This window comes from Scyliorhinus canicula, chromosome 15 (assembly GCF_902713615.1).
Source record: "Scyliorhinus canicula chromosome 15, sScyCan1.1, whole genome shotgun sequence".
In the NCBI taxonomy this organism is placed as follows: Eukaryota; Metazoa; Chordata; class Chondrichthyes; order Carcharhiniformes; family Scyliorhinidae; genus Scyliorhinus; species Scyliorhinus canicula.
The window spans coordinates 45777851-45794967 of NC_052160.1; the positions used below are offsets into that span (position 1 = coordinate 45777851).

Consider the following 17117-nt stretch of genomic DNA (forward strand, 5'->3'; position numbering starts at 1 on the left):
CGGAGCTGGAGGGTCTACCATTCAAACTAGCCCAAAACAGATTCCACTAACTGGGGATCCAGATAGCCCACAACTGAATACGGATCTAAAAGTGAAATCTGAGCAGTCTGGCGGAAGAAGTCAAAAATCGAGTTGGGATGCACTCCTAGATGTCAAAGAACAAAGAAAAGTACAGCACAGGAACAGGCCCTGCAGCCCTCCGATCCTGTGCCGACCATGCTGCCCGTCTAAACTAAAATCTTCTGCACTTCCAGGGTCCGTATCCCTCTATTCCCATCCTATTCATGTATTTGTCAAGATGCCCCTTAAATGTCACTATCGTCCCTACTTCCTCCACCTCCTCCGACAGTGAGTTCCAGGCACCCACTACCCTCTGTGTAACAAAACTTGTCTCATACATCTCCTCCTCTAAACCTTGCCCCTCACACCGTAAACCTATGCCGCCTAGTAATTGATCCCTCTACCCTGGGAAAAAGCTTCTGACTATCCACTCTGTCTAAGCCCCTCATAATTTTGTAGACCTCTATCAGGTCGCCCCTCAACCTCCGTCGTTCCAGTGAGAACAAACAGAGTTTATTCAACCTCTTCTCATAGCTAATGCCCTCCATACCTGGCAACATACTGGTAAATCTCTTCTGCACCCTCTCTAAAGCCTCCACAGCTTTCTGGTAGTGTGGCGACCAGAATTGAACACCATAGTCCCAAGTGTGGCCTAACTAAGGTTCTATACAGCAGCAACATGACTTGCCAATTTTTATACTCAATGACCTGGCCAATGAAGGCAAGCATGCCGTATGCCTTCTTGATGACCCTCTCCACCGGTGGTGCCCCTTTCAGTGACCTGTGGACCTACATCTCTCGGACTGTCAATACTCTTGAGGGTTCTACCATTCACTGTATATTCCCCACCTGTATTAGACCTTCCAAAATGCATGACCTCACATTTATCCGGATTAAACTCCATCAGCCACCCATCCGTCCAAGTCTCCAAACAATCTAAATCCTGCTGTATTCTTTGACAGTCCTCATCGCTATCCACAATTCCACCAACCTTTGTGTCATCCACAAACTTACTAATCAGACCAGGTGCATTTTCCTCCAAATCATTTATATATACTATGAACAGCAAAGGTCCCAGCACTGATCCCTGTGGAACACCACTAACCACAGCCCTCCAATCAGAAAAGCACCATTCCATTGCTACTCTCTACCTTCTATGACCTAGCCAGTTCTGTATCCATCTTGCCAGCTCACCTCTGATCCTGTGTGACTTCACCTTTTGTACCAGTCTACCATGAAGGACCTTGTCAAAGGCCTTACTGAAGTCCATATAGACAACATCCACTGCCCTACCTGTATCAATTACCTTTGTGACCTCTTCGAAAAACTATATCAAGTTAGTGAGACACGATCTCCCCTTCACAAAACCGTGCTGCCACTTGCTAACACGTCCATTTGCTTCCAAATGGGAGTAGATCCTGTCTCAAAGAATTCTCTCCAGTAATTTCCATACCACTGACTTAAGGTTCACCGGCCTGTAGTTCCCTGGATTATCCTTGCTACCCTTCTTAAACAAAGGAACGACATTGGATATTCTCCAGTTTTCTGGGACATCACCTGAAGACAGTGAGGATCCGAAGATTTCTGTGAAGGCCTCAGCAATTTTCTCTCTTGCCTCCTTCAGTATTCTGGAGTAGATCCCATCAGGCCCTGGGAACTTATCTACCTTAATATTTTTCAAGACACCCAACATCTCGTCTTTTTGGCTCTCAATGTGACCCAGGCTATCTACACACCCTTCTCCAGATTCAACATCCACCAATTCCTTCTCTTTGGTGAATACTGATGCAAATTATTAATTTAGTACCTTGCCCATTTCCTCTGGCTCCACACATAGATTCCCTCCTCTGTCCATGAGTAGGTCAACCCTTTCCCTGGCTATTCTCCTGCTTTTTATGTACGTGTAAAAAGCCTCGGGATTTCCTTAACCCTATGTCCACAAATTCCCATCAGTCATGCTAGACGCCACTTTTAAGAAGTGGCGACAGGGCAGGGAGACGCGAGCAGTCAGGGACTTTTACATGGGGGACAGACTCGCAACCCTAGATGAGCTAACAGAGAGACTGGAGCTGCCGAACAAACAGAAGCTCCGACATTTACAAATCAAAAACTTTCTCCGCAAGGAGACGACAAGGTACCCTAGGGCGCTGAGAGAGACATTGCTGGAGGGACTGCTGGGCATGGAAAGTATGGAGAAGGGGGACTGTGGGGATATTTACAGACAACTTTTAGAAGGGGCGAGAAAACCATTAGACAGAGCAAGACAAAATTGGGAGACCAAACTTGGGACGCAAGTAGGGCGAGGGCTCTGGAGCGAAGCACTAAATAGGGCCAACTCAACCTCCTCCTGTGCAAGAAGTTTAAAGAGGTGCACAGAGCATACCTAACCAGAACCTGAATGAACAGGTTCTTCCCAGAGGTGGAGGATAAATGTGAATGGTGCCAGGGAGGCCCCGCCAACCACGCTCACATGTTCTGGGCCTGCCCCAGACTTGTCGGGTTCTGTGGGCCTTCTTCAAGACGATGTCCAAGGTTGTGGGGGCGAGGATGGAGCCATCCCCGAGAGTGGCAGTCTACGAGGTGTCAGGTCAGCCAGAACTATGTATGGGGAAGAGGGCTGGCGCCCTCGCTTTTGCTTCTCCAATCACACACCGGAGAATCCTGCTCGGCTGGTGGTCTGCAGCATCACCCACAGCTGCAGACTAGCTTGCTGACCTGTCAGAATTTATATGTCAAATTGTTAAAATTGGAAAATTTTAATGAATTTTTAAAAAAATAAGTATACTGTTCAATTCTTGTTGCCACACTTTAAAAAGGAAGTGATTGCATTAGAACGAATACAGAGGAAATTTACCAGGATGTTGCCTGAGCTGTAGCGTTTCAGCTGTGAGTGAAAGGGACCACATTTCTAGTTTGGTGGGGAGGGCGAAAGCTGACCTGGCAAGGTGGGATGGTCTCCCCCTGTCGCTGGCGGGTCGGGTACAGGCGATTAAAATGAATGTGTTTTTGCGATTTTTGTTTGTATTTCAATGCCTGCCGATCTTCTTGCCAAAGGCATTTTTGTAGAGATTGAAGGAATGATTACCTCGTTCATATGGGGAGGGAAGGTGGCTAAAATTAGAAAGGTGCTGCTGCAGAGGGGAAGGTAATCAGGGGAGTTGGGTCTTCCGGACCTGATATATTATTACTGGACAACGAGCGTGGAGAAGGTGCGGAGCTGGGTCAGAGGGGTGGATTCCCAGTGGGTCAGAATGGAGGAGAGTTTGTGTAGGGGGTTGGGATTGAAGGCGCTAGCAACAGCACCGCTACCACTGGCCCCAGGGAATTACTCGGAGTTCGGTAATAATAGCTTCATTGAGAATTTGGAGGCAGTTTCGCCAGCACTTCAGGTTGGGGGTAAGGTCAAGGGAAATGCCGATTCTGGGAGTCACAGATTTAAGCCAGGGAAATGGGATGGGAATTTTCGGAGATGGGAGGAGAAGGGAGTTAGGGTACTAAAGGATTTGTTTCAAGGGGGTCGGTTTGAGAATCGAAGGAGCTGGGAGAAATGTTTTGATACATTCAGGTTCAAGACTTTGCCAAGAAGGAGCTATAGAGCTTCCCGGTGGAGCCTGCCGCCACATTGCTGGAGGAGGTACTGCAGACAGGGGGACTGGAGAAAAGGGGTGGTGCCAGCGGTTTACGGGGTTATTTTGGGAGAGGAGAAGGCACCGCTGGAAGGGATCAAGGCAAAGTGGGAGGAAGAGTTGGGAGAGGGTATGGAGGGGGTTGTGGTATGAGGTGCTCTGGAGAGTGAACGCCTCCACCTTATTTGCGAGGTTGGGGCTGATACAGCTGAAGGTGGTATATAGAGCACACCTCATGTAGGTGAGGATGAGCCGGCTCTTTGAAGGGGTAGAAGATGTGTGTGAACGTTGCAGGGGAGGGGCCGTGCAAACCATGTTCATATGTTTTGGTCCTGTCCAAAGTTGGAGGATTACTGGAGGGAGGTTTTTAGGGTAATCTTTAAGATGGTGCACGGGAAACTTGGCCTGGGCCCTCTGGAAGTCATATTCGAGCTGTCGGATCAGCCGGGATTGGAAGTGGGTGTGGAGGCAGATGTTGTAGCCTTCGTCTTGATGTCGTCGAGGCGGATCCTGTTGGGGTGGAGGTCAATCTCTCCACCCTGTGCCCTGGTGTGGCGGGGGGACTTGTTGGAATTCTTAACTCTTGAGAAAGTCAAATTCGAGCTGAGGGGAATAGAACATAGAACAGTACAGCACAGAACAGGCCCTTCGGCCCTCGATGTTGTGCCGAGTAATGATCACCCTACTTAAACCCACGTAACCCGTATACCCGTAACCCAACAATCCCCCCATTAACCTTACACTACGGGCAATTTAGCATGGCCAATCCACCTAACCCGCACATCTTTGGACTGTGGGAGGAAACCGGAGCACCCGGAGGAAACCCACGCACACACGGGGAGGACGTGCAGACTCCACACAGACAGTGACCCAGCCGGGAATCGAACCTGGGACCCTGGAGCTGTGAAGCATTGATGCTAACCACCATGCTACCGTGAGGTGGAGGGGTTCTACAATTCAGGGCGTTATTCATTGTGCACTTTAATGAATTGGATGACATTGAACAGTGTGTGGGGGGGAGACTTTGTATGTTGATGGCGACTATGGGTGATTCCTGATTCCCTTTTTTATTTGAGGTTTGTGTTGACATATGGGTCATTATTTGGAGGTTGGTGGGAGGGTGGGATTGTCGTTGTTGATAAGGGGGTTGACATTGCATTTGTTGCTGTTGATTATTTGTTGGTGGATGTAAATTTTGAAGAAAATGTGAAAAAGGAGAATAAAAAATATTTTTAAGAAACTATATTCATTGAATCAAATTGTGTGTATTTTAATGCTTTTAATTAAGCTTTTACTTTAAGGTACCTAAAGTCTGGCCTGGGTGTCAGCTGAATGCAGAGGCTGCAACAGCAGCATTTAGCTCATCAAGGTACATACTTCCTTTCAACATCCAGCAACTATTGTTGTTCCCAACCTGCACCTTAAAATATTAGGTAAAGACAATTTTCAAAGCTATATTCAGATAAAGTTTATTTTTGAGCTGGTGTGTATAAAAGTTCTCTGTGAATATAAATAAGTACAAGTGTGTGAGCTAAGAAACAAACATACCGTACAAAGTACCTGTTACAGCTTTTAATACCAATTTATAGATTATAAACTTCAGATCATATATTAAGCCAAGGAGGAAAGTCTTTCATCATACTGATAGATTTTTTTGGTTTTAAAGAAAAATTCTAGAAAGTTTCTAATGAACACCAATATTGTGGTTTATTATTAAATGTAAATAAGCAAATTATTAGCATCAACACAACATAATATTGCGGCCAAACCAGAGATAATCCCGCAAATGCGGTCAGATCCACCCTCGTTCACATTTGGCATAGTCTACTTTGACTTAGCAAACTTTTGATAAGGTCCAACATGGGAGACTGATACCAAATCCAAGAGCCCGTAGGATCTAAGGAAATTTGGCAAATTGGATCCAGAAATGGCTGGGTGGCAGAAAGCAGGGGGGTGTTTTTCTGACTGGAAGCCCGTGTCCAATAGGTTTTTTCAGGGATCAGTGTTGGGGCCCTTACTGTTTGTGGTTTATATAAATGATTTAGACAAAAATTGGTGTGGTGATACAGTGAGGAGGACAGCCTTCGATCACAGGAGGAAATGGATGGGCTGGTCAGATGGGCTAATCAGTGGCAAATGGAATTCAATCCCGTTAAGTGCGAGGTGATGCACTTGGGCAGGACAAAGAACATAGAATATATAGTGCAGAAAGAGGCCATTTGGCCCATCGAGTCTGCACCGACCCACTTCTGCCCTCACTTCCACCCTACCCCCGTAACCCAATAACCCCTCCTAACCTTTTTGGACACGAAGGGCAATTTAGCATGGCCAATCCACCTAAGAAGGCACAGATGCAATGGGATGAAGTGCCTTTTCTGTGCTACAGACCTCTATGACTCTGATCCTGCCCCTCAGTGCTGCAAAACACCAGGAAAATACTTATGTCAAATCTCAAATTCTGTCACATCTTCTCCAGAGTGATGCCAGACTAAATGACCCCCATTACTACAAACATATAGTACCTTCCTCAGGAGTACAAGCTCCAAGATCTTCACCGACTGCTGGCAAATCCCCTTACTAGTATTTCTAAACACAGGATAGCTAATCACATCTGATACATCTTCCATATCGTGTTGCTGTGTATTTTCAGCCTTAAAACAGAAGAAATTTTAAAAATGAATACATAAGCAATAGAAATGAAGAAAAAAAGAATAGAAATGAAGAAAAAGAGAAAATTCATGGTCGTCATAGAATGGATTAAAAAACTCAATTTAATTCCCTAAGCAAGAGGCAGCAGTAAAAATTCCAGAATACCGTTTTATTAAAAATGGAATTTGACATTCAGTTAATGCTGGTTGGCAGCCCTGATGTTAACTCCTAAATGGGATATACACCTTTGTCATTATAAAATAGTATATCCTCTGACTGCCAGAGAGCTACCATATCCTATTATAGCAGCTGCTACCTTTATATTCCTAATGTCAGTGACAAAAGTTCAGTCACTCATCACACGGTCTGGTTTAAATGATTATAAAAAACGGACTCCTTGGGATAGTTCAGGGGTGGGCAAACTTTTCCATGCAAGGGCCACATTCAGAAATTCACAATTCACAAAGGGCCGCATAGTATATTAAGTAAAATAATTACTTCACCCGGTTATGATTCTGGCCGCCTCATATAGAACATAGAACAGTACAGCACAGAACAGGCCCTTCGGCCCTCGATGTTGTGCCGAGAAATGATCACCCTACTCAAGTCAACGTATCCACCCTATACCAGTAAGTAACCCAACAGCCCACCCCCCATTAACCTTAAAAAAAAATTATTAAAAAAAAAAAAAAAAATTTTTTTTAAATTTTTTTTTTAAATGACTTGGTGGGCCGCAGAAATACCTTTGGCGGGCCGCATGCGGCCCGCGGGCCGTAGTTTGCCCACCCCTGGGATAGTTCATCCAACAAGTAATAGAAGACAACTGTTGATCCAGGAATTGAAAAGAACATCAGCAAGATCAGGAAGATGGAATGAAAACTAACTAAAGACTGCTAATTACATTACCATGCATTCTTAATAAAATTCACATTCAATTAATTTACAACAGCAATTCGACTGGGCTTAAAAATAACATGTAGGTGAAACATTTGAGCATCCCAAGAGACTTAACAAGGTTCACAGCCTCAGTTGAGGACAATAAATGCTAGCAACACGGAGGTGCCATCAAGGAATTTGGCCATTCGATCTAGCTCACCCAACAGAGCAACCAGCTCACACCATTTCTGACCTCCCTCCCATCTCACCTCACAGCCAGACAGCACAACTCTTCCTTTCTTCCCCAATTAACTTGCTGTAGAAAATGATAATACCCATGGAATTCTGCAATCATCACTCACTACATGACTTTGTCTTACCTTCAAATTTAAACACCCTACCTTTTCATGTCAACAGGATATTCAATTTATTATTGGAAATCACAAAGATCAAGTGCTGATCCATCAGGAACACCCTGCTCTCAACTGTAAACTACCCTTAGTACAAGTTATTTAGGAAATTTTAATTCTCCTCTTTACCCCAAAGTGGATCACTTGTGACAACTTGACTGCTTGCTCTCATAGTCTAATACAACATAGTTCTATTACTCGTCACTGTAATCCAGTAAAACACACTTGTGTATAGCTGTGATTCATCGTTAGGGCAAGTCATCAAGAAACTTAATACAAGTTTTGCAACTAAATCTGGCAGCAATGTATTTGCAGTAATTTTTGAATAAAACCTGAAGGATGATACCAAGGACATAAATTTATAGCTCCTGCAATAAAACAGGCAGAATTGCAATCTCAAAATATAGGCCATTATAAAAATCCACAATCTGACAACAGAAATGGAATTTGACGTATTTGATCCTTATAAGCTGCCAAGTTGGACCATTAATAAAAAGGTCAGCAAACACAATGTAGTGATTGGTTGCTTTTTGTTTTATCAGTTTTAAAAGCATTACAAACACTTTAAAGTTATAGTTTTTAAATGCACCAAGCTAGCAACTTCTCCCAACATCTGTAATGCACACATTTAAATAGGATACTATTAAGTGCATACTTCTAAACAAGCTACTATTATAGGGTTTATCATCAGATCCATACTGATGGGAATTTAGTATCCTCTCAATTGCAGTTCTTTTGTTGATGGCTCATCCTTTGACTCTTCTTCCACTTGACCGTCTCCAAATTTAAGAACGACATGAGGTCCATATGACCATAAGACATAGCAGCAGAATTAGGCATCGTGGCTCATCGAGTCTGCTCCGCCATTCAATCATGGCTGATATTTTTCTCATCGCCATTCTCCTGCCTTCTCCCCATAACCCCGATCCCCTTATCAATCAAGAACCTATCTATCTCTGTCTTAAAGACACTCAGTGATTTGACCTCCACAGCCTTCTGCAGCAAAGAGTTCCACAGATTCCCCACCCTCTGACTGAATACATTGCTACTCATCTCTGTTTTAAAGGATGGTCCCTTTAGTCTGAGATTGTGCGCTCTGGTTCTAGTTTTTCCTACAAGTGGAAACATCCTCTCCACGTTGACTCTATCCAGGCCTCGCAGTATCCTGTATGTTTCAATAAAATCCCCCCTCATCCTTTTAAACTCCAACGAGTACAGACCCACAGTCCTCAATCATTCCTCATAAAACAAGCTCCTTTATTCCAGGACTCATTCTTGTGAACCTCCTCTGGACCCTTTCCAAGGCCAGCACATTTTTCCTTAGACATGGGGCCCAAAACTGCTCACGATACTCCAAATGGGGTCTGACCAGAGCCTTACTCGGTCTCAAAAGTACATCCCTGCTCTTAGCGCTGACACTGCATTTGCCTTCCTAACTGCCGATTGATCCTGCATGTTAACCTTAAAAGAATCTTGAACAAGGACTCCAAAGTCCCTTTGTGCTTCTTATTTCCGAAACATTTCCCCATTTAGAACATAGTCTGTGCCTCCATTCCTCCTTCCAAAGTGCATACCCTTACACTTTTCCACAATGTTTTCAATCTGCCACTTCTTTGCCCACTCTCCTAGCCTGCCCAAGTCCTTCTGCAGCCCCTCTGCTTCCTTAATACTACCTGTCCCTCTACAGATCTTTGCATCATCTGTAAACACAGCAACAGTGCCTTCAGTTTCTTCAATATTATAAAAAGTTGTGGCCCCAGCATCGACCCACGAGGCACACCACTAGTTACCAGCTGCCATCCTGAAACAGACCCCATTATCCCCACTCTCTGCTTTCTGCCAGTCAGTCAATCCTCTATCCGTGCTAGGATCTTACCCTGAACACCATGGGCTCTTATTTAACAGTCTCCTATGCAGCACCTTGTCAAAGGCCTTCTGGAAATCTAACTTACTTGTTACCTCAAAGAACTCAAACAGATTTGTCAGACATGACCTCCCCTTGACGAAGCCATGCTTACTCAGTCCTATTTTATCATGCATTTCCAAGTACCCAGTGATCTCATCTTTAATAATGGACTCTAAAATGTTGCCAATGACCATCAGGCTAACCGGCCTATACTTCCCAGTCTTCTGCCTGCCTCCCTTCTTAAACAGCAGTGTTACATTAGTTGATTTCCAATCTTCTGGGACCCTTCATGACTCCAATAATTCCTGAAAGATCACTACCAATGCCTCCACAATCTCCTCAGCTATCTCCTTCAGAACCTTGGGGTGTAGTCCATCTGGTCCAGGTGATTTATCCAACTTCAGACCTTTCCGTTTCCCCAGAACCTTCTCCTTAGTGATGGTCACTGCACTCACCTCTGCCCCCTGGTTCTCTTGGAGCTCTGGCATCCTACTTGGTGTCTTCCATCGTGAAGACTGATGCAAAGTAACTATTCAGTTCCTCTGCCATTTCTTAGCTAACTTACACTCATATTTCATCTTCTCCCCCCTTATTGCTTTTTTAGTTGTCCTCTGCTCACTTTTAAAGGCTTTCCAATTCTCTGACTTCCCAATAATCTTCGCCACTTTGTATGCTTTTTCTTTTGCTTTTATGCTGTCTTTGACTTCCCTCGTCAGCCATGGATGCCTCGTCCTCCCCTTAGCAGGTTTCCCCTTCCTTGGGACGAATTTCTGTTGTGCCTCCCGAATAACCCCCAAGAACTCCTGTTCCACTGTCTTCCCTGCTCGGCTCCCTTCCAATCAATTCTGGCCAGCTCCTCCCTCATGCCTTTGTGGTTACCCTTATTTAATGGTAATACTGTTACATCTGATTGCAGCTTTTCCCTCTCAAACTGCAGGGTAAATTCTATCATATTGTGGTCACTGCTCCCGAAGGGTTCCTTCATCTTCAGTTCCCTAATCAAGTCTCTGCGATGCCCACAATATCATACCCGCCAAATTCAATGTGCGCAACAAGCTCATTCACCTTGTTCCGTATACTGCACGCATTTAGGTACAACACCCTCAGCCCTGCATTGGCCACTTCCCTTCTCATACTTGCCACCTTTTTGCTCTGCCCGAGGTTAGATTCAGCCACCTTCTATACTCTCTGTTCTATTACGTGGTCTGAAACTTTACTAACGTCTCCCGATCCCTCGGCTCCTTTAACTTGCTGAAAGGTTACCCAACCAAGCCAAGGCACTTGGCAGAATAGGAGACCTCCACCCAAGAAGAACTCATCTCTGAGCTATTAACAAGGCAAAGGTGAGGACATCTGCCAGAGTTGTTGGCAACCAGGAAAAAGCTGCAGACTCAATTTGAACTATCGTTAACGGATAGGGTAGTGGGCCTATTGCAATGCTCGAAGGGTATGGCTCGAAACTGGTGGCTTTCTGGGAGATCGAACAGATATGTGACTCGTGGTAGCCTGGTTTCCGCCCCGCCTTGGATCAATGTGGACTTTGAAACATTCAGGGCGAGACTTTTGCCCGTCTGTAGGGTGGGCTCGGTCCAACTCAGGAGGATATGTGAATCCACCATCTGCCGAAAATCTCCGCAAAGTACTATGTGGGATTTGGGCCTTCCATCCCCTCCGGCAGCCCCAGAATTTTGGTATTTTGCTCCTGGAGCAACTCCCCTCACCTTGGCCTTCAGCAGTTTATTTGCTTCGGCCACCAGAGATATCTCCGCTTCCAGAGAGGCAATCTGGTCACTATGCCTCGAAATCGCCACCTCCATGCCTTTTATCGTGGCTCAATGGGCCGTACCATTTTGTCAGTCCTCTCCAAAGCCATTCGGATGGGAGCCAAAGCAGCGTTTGTCAAATTATGCCACCAAAAGCTAAGGTCAAAGAGCTGGAAAATTAGGCTGAGGAGGCTGAACCTCAGAATCGTGGGGTTGCCCGAGGGGATGGAGTGTCCGAGGCCGACTGAATATTTTGAGGTAATGTTTGTTGGTTATGGCGGGGGTGGTGGAGAAAGAGAAGGAGGATTACGCCCCCCTCCCACCCCCCATTGAGCTTGTTCGGGCCCACCGGCCACTCCGGACAAATGAGCCACAATGAGAGGTGATGGCACATTTTCATAGCTATCGGACAAAGGAAAGGGTCCTGAAGTGGGCCAGGGAGTCGGGAGGTTCAGTAGGAAGGCAACAGTATTCAAATATACCAAGATGTCGCAGTGCAATTGGCAAGGACTGGGAAAATCAGATAGGCAAGGGTAGCCTAAGTGAGGAGTTCATAGAATGTTTTCAGGATAGTTTCTTAGAACAACATATACTGGCGCCAATAAGGGAGCAGGCAGGGTGGCGCAGTGCTCAGCACTGTTGCCTCACAGTGCCGAGGACCTGGGTTCGATCCCGGCCCCGGGTCTTACAAACTCGTGGAATTTGCACATTCTCCCTGTGTCTGCGTGGGTCTCACCCCCACAACCCAAAGATGTGCAAGGTAGGTGGATTGGCCACGCTAAATTGCCCCTTAATTGGAAAAAAAAGAATTGGGTACTCGGGAGCAGGCTATATTTAACCAGCTATTGTGCAACACTATTAGTGACCTCATAATGAAGGCACCCGTAGATAACATCGATCATAATATGATTGAAGTTTACATTCAGTTGGAGGGAGAGGAGTGGGTCAATAATACTTTAATCTTAAATAAGGACAATTGTGAGGGCAAGAAAGCAGTGTCAGCTGAAGAAAACTGGCAAATTAGGCTAAAGAATAAATCCAAAGAGATGTAAATGGCAGACATTTAAGGGGATATTTCAAAATACATAGAATAGATGTATTCCGGAGAAATAAATATTTTGGGGGGGGGGGGGGGGGGGGGGAAACCTGCCATCAGTGGTTAACTAAAAAAGTTAAAGATCAACCTTAAAAAAGAGGCTTATAATTGCACAAAGCTGGGTGACAGGTAAGAAGATTGGACCGAATTTTTAAAAACAACAAAGAATTACTAAAAGATTGATAAGGAAGGAAAATTAGAAAGCGAGAGAAAGCTAGCTAGAAATAAAGACAGATGGGCAGCACAGTGGTTGGCATTGCTGTCTCACGGCATCAAGGTCCCAGCTTTGATTCCGGCTCTGGGTCACTGTCCGGGTGGAGTTTGCACATTATCCCAGTGTTTGAGTGGGTTTCGCCCCAACAACCCAAGGATGCGCAGCTAGGTGAATTGGCCACGCTAAATTGCCCCTTAATTGGAAAAAATGAATTGAGTACTCTAAAATTTATATTTAAAAAAAAAGACAGACAGCAAGAGTTTTTTTTCAATATCTAAAAGAAATTAACAAAGTGGACGCTGGTCCTAAGAAAATAAGGAAACGACAGATGAATTGAACAGGTATTTTCCATTGGAGTTCAAGTAGAGGATACACGCAACACCCCAGTCTGCATGGATTTCCTCCGGGTGTTCCGGTTTCCTCCCACAAATCCCAAAAGACGTGCTTGTTAGGTGAATTGGACACACGAGGAAGCAGCAGTGCTCCGAAAGCTAGTGTTTGAAACAAACATGTTGGACTTTAACCTGGTGTTGTAAGACTTCTTACTATAGGCCAAGTTAGCATAACATCTGTCAAAGGAAAAATGTTAGAAGTGATGATTAAAGGCATTATAATAGGGAACTTAGAACAAGTCAGGCAGTCAACATGGTTCAGTGAAAGGAAAATTATGTATTATCAATTTATTGGAGCTCTTTGAACAAGTAACATGTGCTGTGGATAAAGAGGCACTAGTGGATGTACTGTTCTTAAACTTCAAGAAAGCATTTGATAAGGTGCCACAAAGGCGATGAAAGATAAAAGCTCATGGTGTAAGGGTCAACAAAATGGCATGGTTAGAAGATTGTCTCGCTAACAGGAAACAGTAGGCATAAACAGGTCTTTTTCTGGTTGGCAAGGGGTAACTAGTGTGCCACAGGATCAGTGCTGGGGGCTCAACTATTTACAGTTTATATAAATGATATGGATGAAGGGTCCGACGGCATGGGTGCCAAATATGATGACACAAAGACAGGTCGTAAAGTAACGTGTGAAGGGGAAATAAGGAGGCTACAAAGGTATATAAATAGGTCAAGATCGAAGAAATGGAGAATGTGTAAAACGGTGAAATTGTCCATTTTGACAGGGAAAACAAAAAAGCATCTATCTAAATGGAGATTGCAGAACTCAGATGCAGAGGGATCTAGGTGTCTTTGACATGAACCGCAAATGTATAGTGCACCGGCACAGCAAGTAATTAGAAAAGCAAATAGAATGTTATCATTTGTTGCATGGGGAATTGAATCCAAAAGTAGGGAGGTTATGCTTCAGTTCTATAATGTGGAGATGCCGGCGTTGGACTGGGGTGAGCACAGTAAGAAGTCTTACAACACCAGGTTAAAGTCCAACAGGTTTGTTTCAAACACGAGCTTTCGGAGCACGGCTCCTTCTTCAGGTGAATGAAGAAGGAGCCGTGCTCCGAAAGCTCGTGTTTGAAACAAACCTGTTGGACTTTAACCTGGTTCAGTTCTATAGGCATTGGTAAGACCACTTCCGGAGTACTGTGTGCAGTATTGGTCTCCTTATAATTCAAAGAAGGCTTACTAGCCTAAGACCTGGAATGGGCAGGTGTCTTGTGCAGAAAGGTTAAACAGACTAGGCTTATATCTGCTGGAGTTTAGAACAGCAAGAGGTGACTTGATTCAAGCATACAAGATCGCGCAGGGGTCTTGACAAAGTGGATGTGAAGAGTAGGTTTGCTTTCATGGAAGAATCTAGAACTAGGGGCCACTGTTTAAAAATAAAAGTGTCACCATTTAAGATTGAGATGGGGAGAAATTTTCTCTGAGGGTCACGAGTCTTTGGAACTCTTCCTCAAAAGACAGTAGAAGCAGTGTCTTTGAATATTTCTTCGATAGATTCTTGATAAACAAGGAGGTAAAAAGTGATGGGGTAGGTGGGAATTTGGAGTTGAGGTTACATTAAGATCAGTCAATATCTTATTAAATGTCAGATCAGGCTCACGGATCTGAGTGGCCTACTCCTGCTCTTAATTTGTATGTTCATACAGAGGAGAAACAATTGTCGCTTCAAAATCTAGTCAGCAAGGCTAGAAAAGGAAATCAGACACTTACAGCTAATACTTGAAGCTAAGTAGTGAAAGGTTTATAAAAAAAATTAGAGAATGCAGATATACTGTTCAGGTTCAGAACAAAATGAAACAAAATGATTTTGGTCTTCTCTGAACATGGAGACTGCTCTAAGACCCCCATCAGACCTGTAATCAGAAACTAGAAATCCAAACTTTTTCTAAACAGTTCTAAATTATTGCAATTCTTTTTCAGGTTACCAAGAACATGGCGAGTACAAAATAGGTCTAATTAAAGTATCTAAATGTAATATGTTACAGATCAGCAATAAATCAGGAACATATTTATTTATTTCTATTCATCCTCCGAATACAATAGGTACAGATGCTTGCAAATCTTGTTCATATGCCGGCTGTTTAAAAAGACTGTACAAAAGAATGTGACAGAATAATACCAAACTAAGCAGTTAGAGGGGGAAAATCAGTTTGCAAATCAATGACTTGTCAAAAATAACAGTGATAAAGCATAAAACTCAAGATATAAAAGGGTACTTGTGAAAATAAGAGTCACCCAAATCATGAGACAGCAACTTCAAATTTCCCTCTCCTCGTACTTCTCACATTGTTACAATAGACCACCTTGTTGCATTCCTGATAAATTATCCTTCCCCAATGTCATCTCAATAACATTTTAGTCTTCACATCAAGAGTTATGTTCAGTGTTTTACGAACTATATTCCATTAAATTTTAAATAAAAGCAAAAAACAGTGGAGCTGGAAATCTATAATAAAAACAAAAGTGCTGGAAAGGTACAGCAGGTCTGGCAGCATCTGTATGGAGAAACACTGCTGATGTTTGAAGAAGAGCCATACGGACTCAAAAAGTTGACTCTATTTCCCTTTTCACAGATGTTGACAGGCCCACTGAGTCTTCCCATTATTCTGTTCTTATTCCATTCAACTTCCTAAAATAGACCTTATTCTGTGGACTGGCAAATATACGCTGTGGACTGGCAAATTTACCTGTTGACAAAGCTCATTTCAGATACAATTCAATACAGGCCTTCCATAAAATTGCAGCTTCAGTATTATAAAATACAGGAAGGTTTCACATTTCGATAATGTATTGGTTGGTCTCCTGAACATCACGAGTGTGCAGCTTTCTAATTAGCCTTGCATACATGCAATACCAGAAGTTCAAAATTTTATCCAACATTGATAGATAACTGCTCAGCACATCTGTGCGCTGTATTATGAAACTCACAACTTCACCATTGTGAAGAGGGTAGGAACCAAGCTCAGCCCAGTGCATCTCACCCCAAAGGGAAGTTTTACGGCCCTGTCAGAGTGGAGGCGGGGCCAGAAAATGCAGCAAGCCATTCAACTTGACTTCTGCAGCACCACAAGATCTCCGCCGGTGGAAGCGGCCAGAAGATTCTGTCCATTGCAGACAAACTGGCATGGAAAGACACTCCTAGTAGCTTGCGGTTGGGGGTCAGGGAGCATGAAAAAGGAGGAAGGAAGGATGCCACACTATTCCATCTTGTGGTAACCAATGGATCAACAATAACAGCAGAGGACAAAATTCAGGTAAACACTCATGACCAGGGAGTGATCAACAATGCTATCATCCGGTAGAGTGTCTTAGGGGTGGTGGCGGCGAGGGAAGTGAAATTAGCAAGATCACTTTAGGTCACAACAGGTCAAAATATTACAACCATAGATATAAACTCAAGCTGAGACAGGTTGGTCTATATTTCCCCAAAGATAATTGGTCCCACTAACTGGAATCTGGTCACTGATGGGTTCTCCCTGCTCAGATCCAGGTAACTCTGAAGGCTAGTTCCCAAATGAGACAGCATTGTAGGCGTTTGCAACAGGATCAGCAAACAGCATAGTTTTAGCTGGTATTCCAGCAGTACCCCTGCATTACATTGAAGGAATAGGAGACAGAGACAAAAGGAGATTCTTGTCTCACCAGAATACATTCCCACAGCAACATCGTCCTCGTTCTGAGATTTTACCTTCCAGCAGTAATGCATCAAACCAGTTTATACATTTTTTTCAAAAACAGACAAATAAATATTAAAAGCTTCTTATAAATCAACACATTTCCAGTAAAACACAAATTTCCAGTAAAACACAAACCAACCTTAGAAAACGTCTCATCTCAATCAGCGTGATTTCACAGTTGTCTTTACATGGAGAAAGAGAAACGGCTACTTTTAAAGTGGAGGTTACGGAGCACCATGGTGAACAACCTATGCTATGTGAAACTGTAGGATGTACAAGCGTCCAGTAGCTCACAGCCTTCGGCCTCAATCAAGAAAGTGCAGAACAGAGGCATGGCACTTAAATGTTTAAAATAACACTTCCGGGCCATTTTTGCACACCTCCCCATACCTGGCTCATGAGAACATAGGCAGAGACCAGTGTCCATAAGATGATTTCA

The 17117-nt window shown here is 43.9% G+C and overlaps 1 protein-coding gene across 6 annotated transcripts in view; it reads right to left on the bottom strand.

Moving 5' to 3' along the window:
• usp22 (ubiquitin specific peptidase 22) overlaps positions 1-17117 on the bottom strand; it is a 171075-nt gene that overhangs the window by 123325 nt on the left and 30633 nt on the right. For 3 of the 6 annotated variants that reach the window (XM_038819877.1, XM_038819878.1, XM_038819880.1), the window contains one exon: positions 6209-6337. The exons of the other annotated variants lie outside the window; for them this stretch is intronic. In XM_038819877.1, the coding sequence (XP_038675805.1) occupies positions 6209-6337 (129 nt within the window). The remainder of the gene's footprint in view (positions 1-6208; positions 6338-17117) is intronic. 6 annotated transcript variants of the gene reach the window in all.